Below are 18,943 nucleotides of genomic sequence, written 5' to 3'. Positions count from 1 at the left end.
ACGCCATTGTGTACGCGCTGGAAAAGCTACGCCCATATGTTTGGGGACGGCGTTTCCAACTACAAACAGACCATGCTGCGCTACAGTGGCTTCATACCGCCAAGGGAAATAACAAAAAACTTCTTCGATGGAGTTTAGCTCTCCAAGATTTTGATTTTGAAATATAACACATTTCGGGAGCTTCTAACAAAGTGGCTGATGCACTCTCCCGGGAAAGTTTCCCAGAATTAACTGGTTAACAATTGTTCTTGGAATGAAACATATTGTTAGTTTTTATATAATCAGTAGTATGTCTAAAGGTACATGTGTCTTATTAACTCTGTTTTCTCCTAGAACTCCAGGAAGAAATCACAGCCAGTGTGGAACCGAACGTCCAACACTATCTGTGATTTGGGGGGCGTGTCATAACTATAAAGGGAAGGGTAACAGCTCTCTGTGTACAGAGACTCCAAATCCTTTTACCTGTAAAGGGTTAAGAAGCTCGGGTAACCTGGCTGACACCTGACCCCAAGGACCAATAAGGAGACAAGATACTTTCAAATCTTGGGGGGGGGAAAGGCTTTTGTGTGTGCTCTTTGTTTTAAGGGGTGGTTCGCTCTTGGGACTGAGAGGGACCAGACATCAATCCAGGTTCTCCCCATCTTTCTAAACAAGTCTCTCCTATTTCAAACTAGTAAGTAAAAGACAGGCAAGGCGTCTTAGATTTACTTTGTTTTCTCAACTTGTAAATGTACCTTTTTACCAGAGTGTGTATCTTTGTTTGCTGTACTTTGAACCTAAGACAGAGGGGGGTCCTCTGAGCTCTTTAAGTTTGATTACCCTGTAAAGTATTTTCCATACTGATTTTACAGAGATGATTTTTACCTTTTTCTTTAATTAAAAGCCTTCTTTTTTAAGAACCAGATTGATTTCTCCTTGTTTTAAGATCCAAGGGGGTTTGGATCTGTATTCACCAGGAGTTGGTGAAAGGAGGGTGGGAGGAAGGAGGAGGGATGGTTAATTTCTCCTTGTTTTAAGATCCAAGGGGGTTTGGATCTGTGTTCACCAGGGAATTGGTGAAAGGTTTCTCAAGGCTTCCCAGGGAGGGAATTCTTGTGATGGTGGCAGCGGACCAAAGCTAAGCTGGTAGATAAGCTTAGAAGTTTTCATGCAGGCCCCTACATTTGAACCCTAAAGTTCAAAGTGGGGATCCAGCCTTGACAGCAGATTACACAGGGGATGGAGGAGAAGGGGGTACAACAGAGACCAGCAGCAGCGCCATGTGACGTGAAAGCGAAGGAAAAGCATCAGGCTTTTCAGAAGGTCAGGGAGGCCAACAGTTGATCCAGTGCTGAGTTTTACTGCTGTTTTACAAAGAGCTTAGCAGAAACCCCACCACCCCCCCACACATCACCGTGAATACACCCGAGGACCTTGTGTCACAGTCCCATGGTGTGAACAGTGAGGAGGAAGAGGAGAAGGATGGGGGACATGTGACTGGGGGGGGAGGGGTCCAGCTATGGCACAAGCCAGGACCTGTTTGAGACTCCAGTGTAGTCCAGTCAATCCTGCCAGTTGAGCATGGACGAGCCCTACGCCGGGGAAGGAACTTTGGGTAAAAGTGTAAATGTATTACCCATTACAGTGATGGTGCCCCCACCTTAGCAGGACACAGCTATTGACTTTTCATTAATTTACTGGTACTAGAAGAGGTATTGGTACAAAGAGAGGAAGAGTTATTTGCTTTTCATTCTGGAGTTAGGCAGTGTGGGGAGAGGAGGGGCGGAATGTGGAGAAGTTTGTTTATGTAGACAGGAATGACCCCTGAATCCTCATGAGAGATCGCCATGAAACTTTCATGGAGGTACTTTGCAATCCTCTTTGGAAGGTTTCTAGGTATGGCAGCCTTATTTCTTCCTCTGCGGTAGGACACACTTTCCCACACCAGTCAGCAATTACTTCAACAGGCTAGCAGTGTACGGGCCCAGGTGGCTTTGGGACACCACCAGCAGCTGTACTCTCTGTGCCTTTGTTACCCTCAGGAGTGAGATACCGGCTACAATCACTCTGGCCTGAGGAAAACGGTGCCAGTGTTCAGTGCCATTGGCCTAGAATAATAGTTTCTTGCAACTGAGGAATTCCTGCCTCACTCCCAGTGAGCCATACTCACCATGGCTGGTGCTGTGTGTGGCACTGTGCACAAGCACTCCAAAGCAGAAGTGTCGAGAAGCATGTCTTGTTTAAAACTTTAGCAGAGCAAGGGAAGGGAATTCTGAATCTCAACATTCACTTGCCATTGTGCCTATATTGACAGTGGTACCTCTATGTGTTTTATCTGTAGCTGCTGCCATTCAGCCTTGAGGGGTTCCCCCTCCACCCTTGCGGAATGCCTGAGCCAGAGAAGTAGGAAAAAGAAGATATGTTCAGAGAAATCCTGCAAGCCAGTGCTGCCTCAGACTGTGAGCAGAGGGCCTGGAAGATGAATATTACAGACTGTATGGAGAAGGAAAAAGCAGAAGAAGAAAGGCCCAGGAGTTGCAGCAGGAACAGGAGAGGGAGATGCACCAGAACATAATGGGGCTTCTCTGGCAGAAAACACAGATGCTACAGATTCTTGTGGACCTACTGGTGGTCAACAATCCTGGCTCACCTCCCTTTGCAGTCCCTGGAGAACTCCAGGATAGCACCTCTCTATACTTGCCTCAACATTCCACATGGCATCAGGGGCTGCATCCCTTCCTCTACCACTCCACATCAGGGACATTAAAGACAACCACAGCTTCACATACACTGACCTGTGAGAGCCACAGTTGTTATATGTGTAGCTAAAAAGGACATGAACATTCCTTCCCCTTCTTTAAGCTTTGCTCCATAAATTTATTAAGGTGTTAATGTATTTGCTTTTAACTTGCACAGAATTCTTTTAAGTGTTTTTATTACTCAATAAAACTCTATTGTTTGGAAAACAATTAATCTTTATTAGGTCCCAATAAATTAATCTTTATTAGGGGAGGGATAGCTCAGTGGTTTGAGCGTTGGCCTGCTAAACCCAAGGTTGTGAGTTCAATCCTTGAGGGGGCCACTTAGGGATCAGGGGCAAAATTAGTACTTGGTCCTGCTAGTGAAGGCAGGGGGCTGGACTTGATGACCTTTCAAGGTCCCTTCCAGTTCTAGGAGATAGGATATCGCCATTAATTTAAATGTATTTTAATTTAAATATATGGTGCAGAATGCCTGGCAGTAGTGAAAGCACCCACTTACTTGTTGTTGTACATTGTGATACAGCTCCGGATCAGTGACACATACGGTGTAATAATCATAAATGTATAGCAAGCACTACAAAATGAATAGGTGCATTGTCAGTGTTATATTCATAGATGTGCACCATGCGCCACACAATTTCTAACAGGCCCCCCAAACTGCAGGGCCTGGTAGAGCACAGTACACCATAACGCATTATTGTGGCTTGCTGTTAAAATGCTCTTTTCAAAGCCTCCCTGAGCTGTATAGCTCCACATTGAGCTTTTCTGATAGCCCTTGTTTCTGACTGTTCAAACTCAGCAGACAGCCATTCTACCTCCATGCTGGTGGCAACTTTTCCCTCTTTGCTTCACAGATATTATTTAGGACACAGCAGGCAGCTATAACCACCGTTTTTCTCACTGAGATCCAATCTTGTGGATAAACAATGCCAGTGCCGCTTCAATCTACCAAAAGCACATTCAACTGTCATTCTGCACCTGCGAGCCAGTCGTGCATCTTTCCTTGGTGCCTGGTGTACAGTTTCATGAGCCAAGGGAATAAGGGGTAGGCTGAGCCACCCAGGAGCACTATTGGCATTGAGGGTCACCAATGGTAATCCGCCGGTAGGGAAAGAAAATCCCTGCTTGTAGCTTTCTGAACAGTCCTGTGTTCTTAAATATGCAAGCATCAGGCACCTTCCCTGACCAGCCAACACTGATGTCAGTGAAGCGTCCCCGGTGATGCACCAGTGCTTGCATAACCATAGAAAAATAGCCATTTCTGTTGCTGCCAAAATAGGTAGTGTGTGTGCACGCATGCACGCGTGCTGACTCTCACTACACCACAGTTTGGGAACCCCATTGCTGCAAATCCATCCATTATGTTCTGCACATTGCTAACAGCCCCAGTCCTGCATAACAGGAGAGTATTAATGGCCCTGAACGCTTGCATGATAATGGCACCCACAGTGGATTTTCCAATTCCAAAATTACTTCCCACTATCTGGTAGTAATTCAGCGTTACAAGTTTCCACACTGTGATTGCCACTTGCTTCTCCACTGTCAGGGCAGCTCGCATTCTGGTGTCCCGGCTCTGAAGAGCTGGGGTGAGCTCAGCGCACAGATCTATGAATGCAGCCTTATTCATCCAAAAGTGGTGCAGCCATTGCTTGTCATTCCAAGCCTGCATTCCGACGCGATCCCACCAGTCAATACTTGTTTCTCAGGATCAGAAGTGATGCACCACCATTTGCAGTTGCTCTGTGAACATCACCAACAACCTTGGATTGGTTCTAGCAATGTCCCAGAGTAATATGTCCCTTATGAAATCCCAACTGAATGATAGCAATCTGGCATTGCAAGCCTCCACACAGCGATCGCCACTCGCTTCTCCACCGTGAGTTCAACTCTCAATTTGGTGTCACTGCACTGGAGGGTTGGAGCGACTCCACACACAGTTCCAGGAATGTGGCCTTGTGCATCCAAAAGTTCTGTAGCCACTGCTCGCCTCCCAGACCTGCATAATGATGCAATCCCACCAGGCAGTGCTTGTTTCTCGGGCCCAGAGCTGGTGGTCCAGCGTGTGCAGCTGCTGCTCCATGAACGCCAACAGCAACCTTGAATTGTTTCATTCTATGGCGCACAGCAAGGCAGCCTGCAAGGAATCATCATATTCTGACATGCGGCTCTGGAAATACTACAGGATCAGGCACATTGTATTTGTAATGCTCAACACAATACTGAAGAGCAGTGCAGGATTCAGGGCTTCTCGTAGAGATGGTGGACGTGCAGGTTTGTGGGGTTTTTGAAAAGAGGCACGAACCATAATAGGATGCCTATGGAATGATGGGATGGATAAAACTGCATCATGACGTGGAACCCATGTTCTCAGTTACCCCTGCACGACTCGTTTGCTCCCATGAGGCATTGCAAACCCTTCCCAAAACACCCTGCGCTAGATGGTGGCGAGTTGCACAGTGGGATAGCTACCCATGGTGCACTGCTCTCTGCATCAATGCAAGTGCTACCAGTGAGGATGCACACCACCGACACAAGGAGCGTATTGTAGACATGCAAAAGCGATTTAATTACTGTGGCAGTTGTACATCAACTTAATTTAGATCGACTTAATTTTGTAGCATAGACATGGCCACAGATTAGCAAGGGAATATAGCTATTGGCCAGGCATGAATGCCCAGTTGAGCATATATAAAATCATGACTGGTGTAGATAAGGAAGTGTTGTTTATTACTTCTCATAACAGAAGAACTAGGGGTCACCAAATGAAATTAATAGGCAGTAGGTTTAAAACAAATAAAAGGAAGTATTTCTTCACACAATGCACAGTCAACCTCTGGAACTCCTTGCCAGAGGATGTTGTGAAGGCCAAGACCATAACAGCGTTCAAAAAAGAACTAGATAAATTCATGGAGGATAGGTCCATCAATGACTATTAGCCAGGACCGGCAGGAATGGTGTCCCTAGCCTCTGTTTGCCAGAAGCTGGGAATGAGCGACAGGGGATCGATCACTTGATTACCTGTTCTGTTCATTCCCTCTGGGGCACCTGGCACTGGCCACTGTCGGAAGACAGGATACTGGGCTAGATGAATCTGTGGAACAGTGTGAGATGTGGAAAAAAGTATAGTGATTGACAAAAGAAGTGAATTCATGAAATCCCTGCCTGACCCTGAAAAAAAGGTCAGACCAGATCTGTTCATTTTTAGTGACAGGAACTACATGGTCGCTGTAGATTACTACTCCTGTTTCTGGGAGGTGGATTGTCTGGAGGAAACTCAGACAAGCACTGTGATCAGTAAACTGAAGGCACATTTTTCAAGGTATGGCTTACCTGACACACTATGCTGACAATGCGTGATAGTACACAGTAACAGAATTCAAACAATTCAGCACCAAATAGGAATTTGAGCACAAGCTGTCTTCGCCTGGGTACCTACAAAGCAATGGGAAGGCAGAGTTGGCAGTACAGACACAAGGCAATGGCAAAACAGTCAGAAAGGGATCAAAACTGAAGACAACTGTGGAGTAGCAACAGACAGCGCACTCAGACAGATGGGACATCAGTGCCGGGATTGGGAGGACAGTGAAAGAGATTCAGCTATCCCTGATGTAGGATAGTCAGAAGATAAAGAGGTATATGAGCATTACAGAGGACCAACAGGACACACCCCAACAGAATGAAGGCAGAAACAGGGTAGAAGCCACTCTCCCACCAACAGCAATAATACAAACACGAAGTGGGAGACTGGTTTGAAGACCATCACACTTGAAGGGCTGTGAGGTCCAACGGGCCATATCCTTAGGGTGGGTTGTGTACTAGTAACCTCTGGCCCCTGTATGCTAGTAAACACTTGCACAGAAGAGACAACAACAAAAATTGGCAAAAGGACACCTGCATGGAACTTGGAGGAAGGAGCCCAGGTTGCAGGAGGGAAGAGTCTGGAGGAGGCCCAGGAAGCCAGTCGGAATGCATATGGCTGGAATGCTAGCTGTAATTGCCACATCTCTGTAAATAACTCTTTTAATTAAAACTAAGTTTAGTTTTAGAAACTGGAGTCCTCTCTTGTTCCCAGCGTGTGTTATATAAAACACTAGGAATTACGGGTTTGACCCAACCTTTCATCTAGTGCTACCATCCGTCCATATTTCCCCAGACATGTCCGGCTTTTGCATCTCTAAATAGCCGTCCGGGAGGAATTGGTAACAAGGTTAAAATGTCCGGGGGTTTTTTCTCCCTCGCCTCCCTCCCTCCCTTCCATGCAGAGTGCGGCTGCTGATTGGGCGGCTGGGCCAACTGACCCACTCCCATTGGCCTCCAGCAGCCAGAGCCCTCCCCTGCTCCCCCCTCCCTCTGTCTGCAGCCCTGTGTAACACACAAACCGACCCACCGGGCAGCGTGTTTTGCCTACACGTGGAGCCAGAATGGTAAGGGGAGCCCGGGGGGGGGTGGCAGTCAGGGAGCGGGGGAGTGTTGGATGGGTTCCCGGCCTCCACCTGCCACCCCCCCCTCCGCGCGTCCCCCCCCGTGGGCCCTCCCCTCCCTGCCTGCCTCTCCCTTGCCTGCTTGTACTGCCAGAGCCAGCAGCAACTGCTGTCTGCTGCCCCCGGGTCCTAGCGTCCCCCATCCACCAATGGGAAGACAGGCTGCCTTTACCCTGCCCTTCCACCTTAGCCCTGAGCCTCTCCAATGCCCCAAACCCCTCATCCGCACCCTAATCCTCTGCCCCAGCCCTGAGCCTCCTCCTGCATCATGAACCCCTCATCCCCAGCCCCAGCCAGAGCCCTCATCCCCCTGCACCCTAATCCTCTGCCCCAGCCCTGAGCCCTCATCCCCCCGCACCCTAATCCTCTGCCCCAGCCCTGAGCCCTCATCCCCATGCACCCTAATCCTCTGCCCCAGCCCTGAGCCTCCTCCTGCATCATGAACCCCTCATCCCCCTGCACCCTAATCCTCTGCCCCAGCCCTGAGCCCCCTCCTGCATCATGAACCCCTCATCCCCCCACACCCTAATCCTCTGCCCCAGCCCTGAGCCCTCATCCCCCTGCACCTTAATCCTCTGCCCCAGCCCTGAGCCTCCTCCTGCATCATGAACCCCTCATCCTCAGACCCACAGCCCTCACCCCTGCATCCCCTCCTATCCCCAAACTCCCTCCCAAACCCCCTCCCCCCCTTCCCACACACCCCCTCCTGCCCTCAAACTCCCTCCCAAAGCCTGCACCCCCTCCCTTTGCACCGCCTCCCACCCCCAAACTCCATCCCAGAGCCTGCACCCCTCACCCCCTCCTGCACACCCACCCCCTGCCTCAGCCCGGAGCCTGCACCCAGCACCCAAACTCTATCCCAGAGCCTGCACCCTGCACCCCTCCTGCACCCTAATCCTCAGCCCAGGACCTGCACCCCAGACCTCCTCCTCCCAGAGCCTTAGGCAGGTGGGGGGGGGGGTTCTGGGCACCACCAAAATTTCTACAACCCTGCCACCCATGTGAGTGGATAAGGGTCGGGGCAGTCAGGGGACAGGTAGGGTCCTAGGGGGGCTGTTAGGGTGGGGGCTTCTCAGCAGGGGGCAGTCAGGGGACAAGAAGCAGGGGGGGTTGGGGGTTCTGAGGGGGGCAGTCAGGGGGTGGAAAGTGGGAGGGAATGGATGGGGGCGGGGCTAGGGCGGGGCTTCCCCCCCCCCCCAGTGTCCTCTTTTTTGATTGTGGAAATATGGTAACCCTATTTCATCCTTCTGAGGCAGATAAATTCAGCTCCATGAACGTTACTGAGAGGGGTCGTTTAAAGGAGAGCTCAAATGCCAAGGTCCCTGCCTTCTCTATGTGGATATCAATGGGACATCTTATGCTTCAGTAGGAGCTGGATCAGTCCCTCAGGCTCACAACAAAACTGTGTTTATAAATATGGTTGTTGCTAGCAGGTTGTTCGAATCTGATTTCTCTGACTAGTGTAGACAGGGATTTCTTTGTTTTGAAACAGATATAAAACCATACTATGAAGTTGGTAATGTATTAAGAGTTCTCAGGGGGGAAAACGTTGTCTAAAGACAGGTTGCAAATCCAGATACTGTAGCTCCAATTCTAGCTTGGACAATTTTGTGGGCAAAGCTTAAAAATCCCATGTCACTTTTCAAAAGAGGAGTGGTTTCCTCTGATGTCCTTGGCCAAAATGGCCCATTCTGTAATGTTGCGTACCATGCTGCAGGTTTCCTTCCACCGCAGAGGTGGCTGCATTTCAGTGATGGATTAAATGAATCCCGAATTCGTTTTGTAAAACACTTGGGGATGAAAGGGACTCTGTAAATGTACTATACCATTATCTATTAACACAAGGAATAAAAAGATTGGGAGCAACATAGATTAAAAAGCACACAAAGGTCTTGCCTAGCCTTTTACACTCGGTTAGGGTTAGACAAGACTATTTGAGAGTGAGTGCAGAGCATTTTGTGATTTTTAAAATAATATTTTAAACAGGATTTGAATCCAAATGTATTTCAAACTGATAGTTTTGAATGTTACTAGTTTGTTACTTTGTAATTTATATTTTCCTTCACACTTGCATCTGAATACAAGATGAGTTTTAACACCTCACTCTGGCCTATCAAATACTTTTAGCACATAGATTTTTGACAAGTTCTGTCACTGTTGCTTTAACAGCCATCATTACACAGGGAGAAGATTTCTAGTCAGTCACAGATACGTGATCGTTTAGTTTTAATAAGAGTGATCAATACCATCAGATTTCCCTTTAAATGCTAATGAATGCTTTAACACAGCAGATGTGGACACACACAGTACATTGCAGATTAAAATTAGGCACAGAATTAAATTGCTTACAAACAGCAGAGGAATCAGTTTGGACATCTTGATAATCAGCCACCGCCAGCTGACAGCTCTTGGATGGCTACCACTAATACCACACCTCCTAGAATCTCTGTCAGGTCAGGCCTTATCCAAGATCAGTATAATTACCCTGTTGTCCTCCTGACCCATCTGTAAAGTAAATATCCTCTTGCAAACTGTCACAAATTCTTTCTGGGATTAGGGAAGGCTCAGACCATGATCCTGGATGCAACCTTCTCCATTCCTGATCTTGGATCTTCACATTTTACCACTGAGGCCCAATTCTAGCAAATATTCTCAGGTACAATTAACACAAGGTATTACACAAAATTCAATTATGATTAGACCAAAATATATTCGTTAGGGAACACCAATTAAAATACAATTCTTGTTCTGAGTGGGGAACAATGTTCAGTGTTTGATTTTCCATGTACCCTAACTAAGGCAATAGCTACTTTATGCAGCTATTCTTTCAGGCCATGCTTAGGTAAATAAGAGTGGCTCAACAGGTTTGAGCACTTTAAAACAAACATAAAACAACGTTATCAACACACAGCTATACATACAGCCTAATTCAGCTCTAACTCAGTCTTCTTATTATTTTGTTCCATCTTTTGTCATGTAATATTTTTGTGAAAGGGAAAGAGAGCTAAGTGATAAAGTTCTTAGGTTTTCTACAATGAGGCCCTACCAATAGTGACCACTGTTTCTGCTAGCTTGGTTTTGAGTGAACATGTTTTGAACATAGGAAATAAAACCCCCAATTCAGTGTAACAAGTATGTCCCCACCTCAACCTGCCAATTCCCTCCTTCTTCCTCGTCTTTCATATGGCTGGTGTAGAGCAGCAACTACAATTGCACCTGAAGTTGATCGAGCCAAATACATCAGGAATAGCAGAATTCCCTCATTATCATTCAGTCCAAAATGGTGGAGGCAACTATGTTTTTATGTCGTTCTCGGAAGCTCTGCTTCTGGTATTGATATATCTAGGAATCAATCCAATGAGCATTGTCTGACATGACACGGTGATGTTATTTCCTACAACTGCAGCTTTGGAGGGCAGCAGCTCCAGGAATGACAGCCTACATGATGGTGGTTCATAAGTTAATCATAGAGCCATAATGACATACTGTTCGCAGGTACCTTTGTAGCTGTGATGTCAACCTCCAGGTCCCATGTTACAGTTCATACTGTAGTGTTCATCTCTGTAATCCTTCACCCTAGGACTTTGTCTACACAGGGAAATTGACCAGCATAGCTATTGCAGAATAAAATATTCCAGACACCCCATTCCTGAATAAAAGTGACTTTTGTTCTGGAATAATTACTCTGTTCTGTAATGATTCTGAAATAAAGTCACTATTCTGGAGCAGAGTGTCCACAGGGGAAGCTATTCTGGAATAACTTATTCTGAACCAATTATACTGGTCAATTTACCTGTGTAGACAAGTTCTAGGATAACAATGACAGTTGTGCAGTGTTTATTCTATGACCTCTCTTTTTTTTTTTTTTTTAAATCAACACCTAAAATTCATTACCCAGATTCTTCAGACCAGCTGAGCTGTGCTCAGACCAAGTGTGGAGAGACAGGGACAAAGGCACCTTTTGCAGCTTGCTGATCCTCAATCCGTGAGCAGCATTCTAAATCCTCCGTGTAAAACAGAGCAGTCTGCAGGTTGTAAATTTGGATTAACCCAGAGTCCCTGCACAATAAAACCTATCCTGACTTTTGAGCTCCAGGTAACTTTTCTCTCTATGTTTCCCCTTGGCCTGTGACAAGCTGATTATCAGAACAGAAACTGACTGCACAGCCTTCACAATCCATTATTTGTTTTGGTATAAAGTGTTGAAAAATAGCTTCAAAGGAAAGGATATTTGATACTTTGTGTTGGTGAATATTGAAGTGAAGCTAATAATACCTGGGAATCCACAATCATTTATCTATCTAAAGCAGGCATTCTCAAACTGGGGGTCGGGACCCCTCAGGGGGTCACAAGGTTATTACATGGGGGTCGCGAGCTATCAGCCTCCACCCCAAACCCCACTTTGCATCCAGCATTTATAATGGTGTTAAATATATAAAAAGTGTTTTTAATTTATAAGGGGGGAGGGGTCACACTCAGAGGCTTGCTATTTGAAAGGGGTCACCAGCACAAAAGTTTAAGAACCACTGATTCTAAAGGTAGGGCTACACGTCAAACAAACAAACAGAACAAAAAACTCAACCTTGTAGCAACAAGTCTCAGAGCCTGGGTTAACTCACTCAGCTATGGGGCTAAAAATAGCAATGCAGACATTGCTGTTCTGGCTCTGAGACCCATCCCCCCTTGTCCCGTTTCAGAGCCCAGGTGCCTGTCCAAGTGGGAATGTCTACGCTGCTATTTTTAGTCCCAAGGCAGGAGCCCTGTGAGCTCGAGTCATCTGGGGCTCTGAGACTTGCTGCAAAAATAGGATTGTTGTCACTTATCTTATTTTGGCTGGCAAAGAGTCAATATGTGGGGGAACAATTAAATACCTAGGCCCTAAAATTGCATAAGTACCTCAAAATGCAACAGGCAAAATATTGACAATGCTTTTTAATAATATACAAGTGTGATGCTAGACTTTGAGCAAAAAGTCCCCTGATAATCCATCTTTGGAAACAATAAGAAAATGCTAACATTAAGGTCACATTGTTCTCCATAACTCCCCTACTCAAAAAATAAAGGTTAATGAACAATTTAGGATATGCATGTACAGTATTGAATTACAATTTTCAAAGCTGAAGAATTACTGAATGGTACATATAACGGTTACATTGAGTTAGTCTGATGTTAAAGGTTTATGATTATGTATAGTGAATGAGTCTGGATAGGCCATGATAGTACTTATGCCAAGGCTTTGGCCTAGCCTTTGCTTTGACATGAGTGTTGACGTTCCAATTTCTCACTTATGTAGGTGGGCTTAAATAATGTTCACAGCTGACAGGATAAAGGTGATGTTTTGTTCATGGGATGTATTGTGTTGGAGGACATAGATAAGAGGAAGTTAACCAATACAATAAAATACACAAAACATAATGCTAAAAAGTCCCTATGTTAGGAGAAACAGGAGTAGCGTGACATGAGACGGAATGACATGAAAACAGCGTAGATAGCAACAGTTATTTAAATTGAAGCTTGCACATGAGTATTGTACAGGTTATGTAAGACACAATGTTCATCGTTGATGGGAAGAAAGCTAATGAATATGTAATGTGGGAAGATACAAGAAACGAAGCGAACAGGGCCCAAGTTGGACAATGCTGGACCAGAAACTGAGATGACCATCCTGAAGTGGACAAGAGGCTTCTGGTACCCGGGAACTCAGTAACTTGGGCCCCTGCTTGTTCCATTTTATCTGTTTTTATATGATCAGGAATTAAAAGGAGCAATTCTGTCTGAAAAATTTATAAATAAAGGCAAAAATTGATTAATCTTAAATTGGGTGGACTCGGGTCAGTTTTCAACCTTACACCTTACAAACAGTTTCATTAAAATTGACAGTAGCTGCAATCCAGAAAGTCCTGCCCATTGTCCTACAGGACCCCTGGTTGCTCACAGTCATGTTGCAGCAAGGCTGGAATTTGCTGCCTCTCTCAACAAAAGTCATCACTTGGCTACACTTGCAAGTTAGAGCGCATTAAATCAGCCCCGGGCGCCCTAACTCCAGAGGTGTCCACACTGGCAAGACACTTAATACGCCTGGACTCCGCGGCTGGAGCATCCACCTCCACGAGAAGCATAGAGCTTGCTGTGCCTTGGCTGAAACGCCCGGGTGTTAGTGTGGACGATGTGTTGCATTACTGCACTGTGATTGGCCTCCGGAAATGTCCCATAATCCCTTGAAGTCAAGTGGCCAGTCTGATCATTGTTTTGAACTCGGCTGCAGGCATGCGGATATCCCCTTTCAAAGCTCCGTTTCTGACAGCCGGCTGCTTATCTGCTCCCCCGGACAAAGCAAACCATTACTGTGGAATGCTGCTGCTGCAAAGGCAGGTGTTTGTGCGTGCATGTGTGAGAGAGAGGGGGGAGGGATGGGGGTGGGGGCTGATATCGGGATTTTCCCCGCCGCTGTATGAACTAGGGTGACCAGACAGCAAGTGTGAAAAATCAGGACAGGGGGTGGGGGGTAATAGGAGGCTATATAAGAAAAAGACCCAAAAATCAGGACTGTCCCTATAAAATCGGGACATCTGGACACCTTACCCTGTTTCCCCGAAAATAAGACAGTGTCTTATATTAATTTTTGCTCCCAAAGATGCGCTAGGTCTTATTTTCAGGGGAGGTCTTATTTTTCCTGGAGCTTCGGGGCCTTATATTCCGGGGTGGCCTTATTATCCGGGAGGTCTTATTTTCGGGGGATGCCTTATATTACAGCGAGAGGCAAAACTGGAAGTAGGTCTTATTTTCGGGGGATGTCTTACTTTTGGGGAAACACGGTAGTATGAACTTACAAGACAGCATGCTGACATACTCTCTGCCCCCCAAACACACAACACACTCCCTGTCACATTCCACCCCCCCCCCATTTGAAAAGCACGTTGCAGCCACTTGCACACTGGGATAGCTACCACAATGCACTGCTCTCTGCCACCGCGCTTGTAGCTGACAGTGTGAACACATGGCAGCACTTTCCCTGCTGCTGTCTCCGAGGGCTGATTAACTCCCGGCGCACTATATCTGCAAGTGTAGCCATGCCCTAATTTACAGCTTTTCAGCTTTAAGCTTGTGCCATCATTGCTTTGGGCTTCTTTTCTGTTCTCAATCTCGCTCTTTTTTTTTTTATCTTGGGAAATCTTAACTTTTTTTAATTGCATGAAATCCAATTTGAGTGAAAAAGTCAACAAGAAACTTTCTGAAGAGAAGCAGGCCTACAGCTGCGTCTTTCCTCTCAGTGGAGTTACAGACCACATTAATCACAAAGTTTGCTGACCTTCTCTTTACTACTTGAAGACTGCAAGACAAAATAGCACTTAAAATGCAATTTAAAAAATGCCTGCTGCACAGGGATAAATATTATCACAGGCTTCAATAGAATTAGATGTAGCTATTGTCAAGATAATTTCTCTCTCTTTTTCTCCTAAGAACAGCATAAACATCTGTCACTTTTTTCCCCTTCTGATCATGACAAATCCATGTCTCACAGTGTGCTAATATATGATAACTGTGCCTTTAAATGAAGGGAGATGTGGGGATTTGTCATCAGTGGAGGGCAAACTGGGAGCAGAAGGAGAAGCACAGGAGCAGATTGAGCAGAATTGGGGGGTATGGAGGGGAGATCTGTACTGAGAGTTGTGAAATAAGATAATGGCCTCTTCCTGAACATCAGGGCACAGTATTGGCATCCAGAGCGTGAGGTTGCTGGGTGTCATAACAGCAACACTTGGTAAGAATGAACAGAAGAACTTTTTCTTATGATACACAGTTATCTTATTTAGTTTTTATTGAGCGATTAAGCTAATGTAATGGACTCCCAGCCAACCAGAGACACCAGCAGAGAAAGGGAGGAGAGAAAAGCAGTTGCAATTCATCAACATTTGGAATGAAAACATCATGACCAGGAGCTGTCCCTGACAGATGTTCTTTGCGGGAGCTGTGACTAGTGGAACCCCGGTTCTGCTCTCTGTTTGAAAATAAGAATGGGCATACTGGGTGACCAATGGTCCATCTAGCCAAGTATCCTGTCTTCCAACAGTGGCCATTGATAGATACTTCAGACTGAGTGAGTTTGGCTGTCATCTCAGTGAGCTGTAGTGTTTCTAGAAGGCATATACTAAGGGTAGAAAAATTTTAAACAACAGTAGATTCTAGTCTACTGTTCATTCTAGTAGGGACAGGGAGGTGCTGCTTCCGTTATACAAGGCGCTGGTGAGACCTCACTTGGAGTACTGTGTGCAGTTCTGGTCTCCTATGTTTAAAAAGGATGAACTCAAACTGGAACGGGTACAGAGAAGGGCCACTAGGATGATCCGAGGAATGGAAAACCTTTCCTATGAAAGGAGACTCGAGGAGCTTGGTTTGTTTAGCCTAACCAAAAGAAGGCTGAGGGGGGATATGATTGCTCTCTTTAAATATATCAAAGGGATAAATACCAGGGAGGGAGAGGAATTATTTCAGCTCAGTGCTAATGTGGACACGAGAACGAATGGATATAAACTGGCCGTGGGGAAATTTAGGCTTGAAATTAGACGAAGGTTTCTAACCATCAGAGGAGTGAAATTTTGGAACAGCCTTCCGAGGGAAACGGTGGGGGCGAAAGACCTCTCTGGCTTCAAGATTAGGCTAGATAAATTTATGGAGGGAATGGTTTGATGGGATAACGTGATTTTAGTCAATTAGGCAATAACAGCCATCGCTGGCAAAATGAGGGTCTGGCTAGAGAATCTTGCCTGTATGCTCGGGGTTCTGCTGATCGCCATATTTGGGGTCGGGAAGGAATTTTCCTCCAGGGTAGATTGGCAGTGGCCCTGGAGGTTTTTCGCCTTCCTCCGCAGCATAGGGCAGGGGTCGCAAGCTGGAAGATTCTCTGCAACTTGAAGTCTTTAGATCACGATCTGGAGACTTCAACAGCAGAGTTAAGGGAAAGTGGGGGGGTCAGCTTTTGTGGCCTGCATCATGCGGGAGGTCAGACTAGATGACCATATTGGTCCCTTCTGACCTTAAAGTCTATGAGTCTATGAGTAGATCTGATTTCATTGTATAAACCAAAAATTCTGTTAAATTAAAGGAAAAAAACGCTCTAGAAAATGTCAGCTAGTCCCCTCTTCAAAACATTCTCCGGCTCCGCCAAGTTCCCTTTGGTCTCTCTTTAGTTGACTTGCCTGTACTCTGTCTATGAGATTTCTTTGAATACTCTACCTTTATCCATCCACCTTCATTAACTTTGGTCTCTTCATCATTTTCTTTAGGTTTGCCTTCTGTTTTCAAAGGCATACCTGGTATGGACTTTGGTTGATGGGGATAGTGTGTGTGCTTTTTGTGGTCATATGACTTTGATGGGTTGACTGTTGACTGGGAAGAACTGTACATTTTTCCAGAGCGTCTAGGTGTTGCAGAAGCAGTTTGTGGGCTTTTTCCACTATATCTTCCATTTATGGAGAGTCCAGAGTCACTGATATAACTGTTCCTGCTTTTGCCTGCCGATCTGTCCCTTTCTGAAGGGCTATCAGAAGCTGCACTAGAGGTACTACTTCCCTTTGAATTAAGATGTAGTGACGATAGAGTTCTCATCAGTCCATATGGGGTTGGAGATGAACTTCTGGAATGATTTATCGGTGTAATCTGATAGCTAATAGGAATTCGTGTCCGTCTTAGAGCAGCAGCATAGGAGTCTTGGTTGTGAAGATATGGTAAAAATTGTGTCACACTATTAGGACTGTGGGGATGGGAATGCTGGTGTGAAGTGCTTTTTTCCATTTGACGCATTCTTAGAGTGTGCATCCATTCAACATCTATACCTGAAATATAAATGGAAACAAGAGTCACATGGTTTGAATTGCCAAGAAACTGCATTCCCACTTAATAAAGACCTGTGATAAGGACTCAAAATATCTAGAGAGCAATTGCTGCTAAGAATGTAGCAAAATATAATATATCAGTCAAATTATTCCCCTCCCTCGCTGCCTGACAGAAATTAATCCCAGGTATTACAATATTCAATACAATGTTATTTAATGCATCAATTAACTGGTGCATATAGTGTCACCTGTGTGGATGATAGAGGTGAGAAATGGAAAAGACCTATTAAACCATTCAGTCTATCTACCCACCAAAGCAGGTTTGCTTCCTATAGGATGTTTTCTTGTGTTTTGTGTAGTCTAGTTTTAAATATCCCCTCTGATCTGTCTTCAGCTACTGCCGTTGGGAAATGATTCCACGGCCTACATTGCAAAGAAGAGACCTGTAAAAGAAGCTTGAAACAAAGAGCCACAATATCATGTGACAGGCTGGCTGTCCACCTGGACCACCAGCAAGTGCTCCAAGGACTACAGTTATGGAGCCAATAAAATACAGGAAGTCACAAAAATGGCCTATATACAGGGAAGGAAATCTGTTCTTTCAGCATGCTGTAGGAGACCAAACCACCCAGCTACTAGGCAGGGTGCTTATACAACTGTATAATCATCTGACGCCCAGTATTGCTGATGCTTTGGTCCCAAGTCACTCTCTACACTTACACCGACCAAAACGATCACTGGGGTTCACACATAAATTACATCAAATGAAGTGCATAGGCAGAAGTGATGCAAAACCTGATCTGAATTCATCCACCAACAACACAAAGACTTCCCGCAGAACTACACCACTGCAATAACAGAAGCAACACCCACCTTCCTACCCTCCCCTCCCCCCCCCAAAAAAACCACATGAATTCCTCCTCACCTTCTATTCCTTTGCCATCCAGCCATCAAATCACAGCTGGCAGAGGTATTCCAAATAAGGAATTGGATAACATAATCCAAACGCTAAGCACCAACCAGCATGAAGAGCCCTCATCCCATTTCTCAGAAAAGATCAGCCAAGTATGTGAAGAACTAACTGCAGAAGTAAACTTGAAACAGGACCAGATAATATTTACTGATATACCACTCCTGATGATGGAGCCCTAGAAGATGTAGCCCTTCTAGGGTCCCCTCATACATGATGAAGCCCTTAAAGAATATTCAAGGCACTACCTGCAAACGAGGTCGATACCCCTCTTGCAAAGCAAAAACCCCTGCAAACTAGAATAAGCAATGTTTTCTTCAGAGACTCAAACCTGCCAATTTTCCTATTGTCCTCCAGATCCTCAGATAGCTGGATGAGCAAATTCTCTCCAACTCCTGCCCCTTTTCATCAAAATCACTGACAGAATAGTGGCAACCACATTCCAGTAACGTGACATCTGCCAACATACTGCATGCTTCACAATCAGGCTTCAGACCAGGGCACAGGACAAAGGACTAGTAGCACTAAAAGACATACTCCTCATTGAAATGGATAGAGACTATATCTCAATGTTCATACTTCTTGGCCTTTCTGCAGCTTTGGACGCAGTTGACCGTAGGATGCTGTTGTCCCACTTATGTAACATAGATGGTGCATCACTCCAATGGCTTCCAACAGGGATTGGTGATGGACAACTGGTCCTCCCCTCAAAGTACCTCACTTGCAGGACCCACAGAAAAAGAGCTTGTCTCGCCTTCTGTTTAATATCCACCTAAGACTGCTTGGAGAGGGGACAAAATGCTATGGGCTCCCCTGCCAATGCTATACCAGTGACACTCACCTGTAGATCTCACTTTGTACCCGCATAACCCATGAGATCACAAGGATGTCCCAATGCCTGAAAGAGATCATCACCTG

The 18,943-nt window shown here is 45.6% G+C and overlaps 1 protein-coding gene across 3 annotated transcripts in view; it reads right to left on the bottom strand.

Moving 5' to 3' along the window:
* Positions 1 to 16,283: 16,283 nt before the first annotated feature.
* Positions 16,284 to 18,943, bottom strand: part of MAP3K20 (mitogen-activated protein kinase kinase kinase 20) — a 134,367-nt gene continuing 131,707 nt past the window's right edge. For all 3 annotated transcript variants that reach the window (XM_024211385.2, XM_024211541.2, XM_024211457.1), the window contains one exon: positions 16,284 to 17,055. In XM_024211385.2, coding sequence (XP_024067153.1) covers positions 16,364 to 17,055 — 692 coding nt within the window. In that variant the 3' untranslated portion in view covers positions 16,284 to 16,363. The remainder of the gene's footprint in view (positions 17,056 to 18,943) is intronic.

Source organism: Terrapene carolina, unplaced genomic scaffold, assembly GCF_002925995.2.
Source record: "Terrapene carolina triunguis isolate 2854851 unplaced genomic scaffold, T_m_triunguis-2.0 Scaffold62, whole genome shotgun sequence".
In the NCBI taxonomy this organism is placed as follows: Eukaryota; Metazoa; Chordata; order Testudines; family Emydidae; genus Terrapene; species Terrapene triunguis.
The sequence above is the reverse complement of the archived record's forward strand: the minus strand, read 5'-3'. Positions and strand labels throughout refer to the sequence as shown.